Source organism: Mastomys coucha, unplaced genomic scaffold (genome assembly GCF_008632895.1).
Source record: "Mastomys coucha isolate ucsf_1 unplaced genomic scaffold, UCSF_Mcou_1 pScaffold9, whole genome shotgun sequence".
Taxonomy (NCBI): domain Eukaryota; kingdom Metazoa; phylum Chordata; class Mammalia; order Rodentia; family Muridae; genus Mastomys; species Mastomys coucha.
Window position 1 is genome coordinate 40,102,237 of NW_022196915.1, and position 2,113 is coordinate 40,104,349.

Genomic DNA, 2,113 nt, shown 5'->3' on the forward strand with positions numbered 1-2,113 from the left:
GATCTCTTGTGATTGTGAGCCACCATGTGGTTGCTGGGATTTGAACTCAGGACCTTCAGAAGAGCAGTCGGTGCTCTTCCCCCCTGAGCCATCTCTCCAGCCTTTATTGTGGAATTTTAAAGAGCATTTCTCTGTTGTTGTTACTGCAAGCCCATGGTTTCCTGCAGTCACCATGTGCCCCAGCGCCTGTCACCCTGGAATGTAGCAGCCCTGCACTAGTTCTCCCCAGTGTACTTTCTTCTTACAGGGTCACAGCTTTCTACAGCATTTAGAACACATCATGACTGTTACAGGAGTGACCCACATTTACAAATGCATTCCAAAGCTAGGAAACCACTACATTTATCCTATATCTTTATGTTCCCATTTCTTTCTTTCTTTTTCTCCACACTGCAGTGATTTCACTTAAATTGTTTCACCGTGAAAATTGTTTTTTGGAAGGTGTGAGAGTGAGTCTATGTCAATGTCTGGTACCTATGTACAGGTTCTCAGGAAGACAGAAGAGAGTATCAGAATCCCCGGAGCTGGAGTTACAGGCAGCTGTGAGGGACCTGATGTAGATATTAGGAAGGGACCTAAAGTCCTGCAAGAACAACAAGTCCCCTTATCTGCTGAGCCACTTTTCAGACCCCAGTTCAGGGTCTTTAGTGAGAATATGCACCTGTTTGCTGGCAGTGTTTTTTGTGAGTTCAGGCTCCTGTGCAGCTGAGGCATGTTCGCTTTGGATGCTCCTGGTCCTCCCCTGCTCCTGGTTTCCCAGCCCCATACAACCCCAGGGTCATCTCAAAATGTACCCGCCCTCCTCCACTGCACCCCACCCAGACTCCAGCCAGGTCTGACTTGGGAGGAGCTTCAGGCTCTGAAGGCTGGGAGGGAACTCAGCAGGGGCTGGCCTGGCAGGGTTCCTGGGTGGAGCTGACTGATTACAGGAGGAGGGAACACTTCAACAGCCACCCTGACACCACAGCCTGTCTCCAGCAGCCACATAAGCACCATGAAGAGGCTGCTGTGCTGTCTGCTGGGGCTTCTGTGCACCCAGGTTTGCTGTGAGTCTGGCTGTCAGCATTCAGGGCACCTGGGAGGATCTGGCTCAGCACATGGAGGGTTGGGGAGAGCAGCTCAGGAGTCCTGCAGAGCTCCCACCTTCTCAGAGGACATGGGTGTGCTCAGGGCTCTGTGGACACTACATTGACAGCCATCTGTGTCTCTTTCTCTTTCTAATCAGGGGTGAAAGGGCAGCAAATACAGCAGAGTCCCGTGTCCTTGGTTCTGCAGGAGGGAGAGAATGCAGAGATGCAGTGTAACTTTTCCTCCATAGCAACCCAGCTGCAGTGGTTTTACCAACGTCCTGGGGGAAGTCTCATCAGCCTGTTCTACAATCCTTCTGGGACAAAGCAGAGTGGAAGACTGACATCCACCACAGTCAGTAAAGAATTTCGAGGCTCTTTGCACATTTCCTCCTCCCAGGCCACAGACTCAGGCACTTATTTCTGTGCTATAGAGCCACAGCACTCCCTACACACCTGCAGCCTGTACACAAACCTAGCGGGTGAAAGAACTTATTAAACTTTTGCTTCCAGGTCATAGTTCATTATTGGTGGTAATCAAAGCAGGGACCCAAACAGAAGATTCAAATAGAAACCATGGAGGAAGGCTGTTGCTAGCTCACTCACAGACTCATCCTTAGTTAGCTCCCTTACATAAACCTGGACTACTTTCCCACAGAATGGTGGCACCCACAGTGGGCTTGTCTCCATTGAATATACCAAAAAATGTTGCTTGGAGATATAGTGGAATTTTATTGAATTTTTATAAAACTTTGTGATATATTGAAGCTATTGAATCTTCCAATTCATTGTTTTGAGTTATCTTTTCATTCATTTAACTTTACTTATCATTGCCTTGAGCTTTACTAAGCAGACATCTGAACATCTTTAAGAAAATAGACTAGAAAGTATAAAAAAGTACTCAAACATATACTGCTATTTAATCAATGTAACATTAACTATTTATAGTTTAAATAACTTTAACTAGAACATTTTAAAAGCCTTTACAACTTGATGAAAGAGAATGATTGACTCCTTTTATAATGAGCAAAATGAACAGACTCTCT

The 2,113-nt window shown here is 46.2% G+C and overlaps 1 gene segment (V, D, J or C); it reads left to right on the forward strand.

The window, feature by feature from the left end:
• The first annotated feature begins 967 nt into the window (after window positions 1-967).
• LOC116084146 lies at window positions 968-1,566 on the forward strand. The segment is given in 2 exon segments: window positions 968-1,046; window positions 1,226-1,566. Coding segments are annotated over 2 exon segments (393 nt in total).
• The last annotated feature ends 547 nt before the right edge of the window (window positions 1,567-2,113 follow it).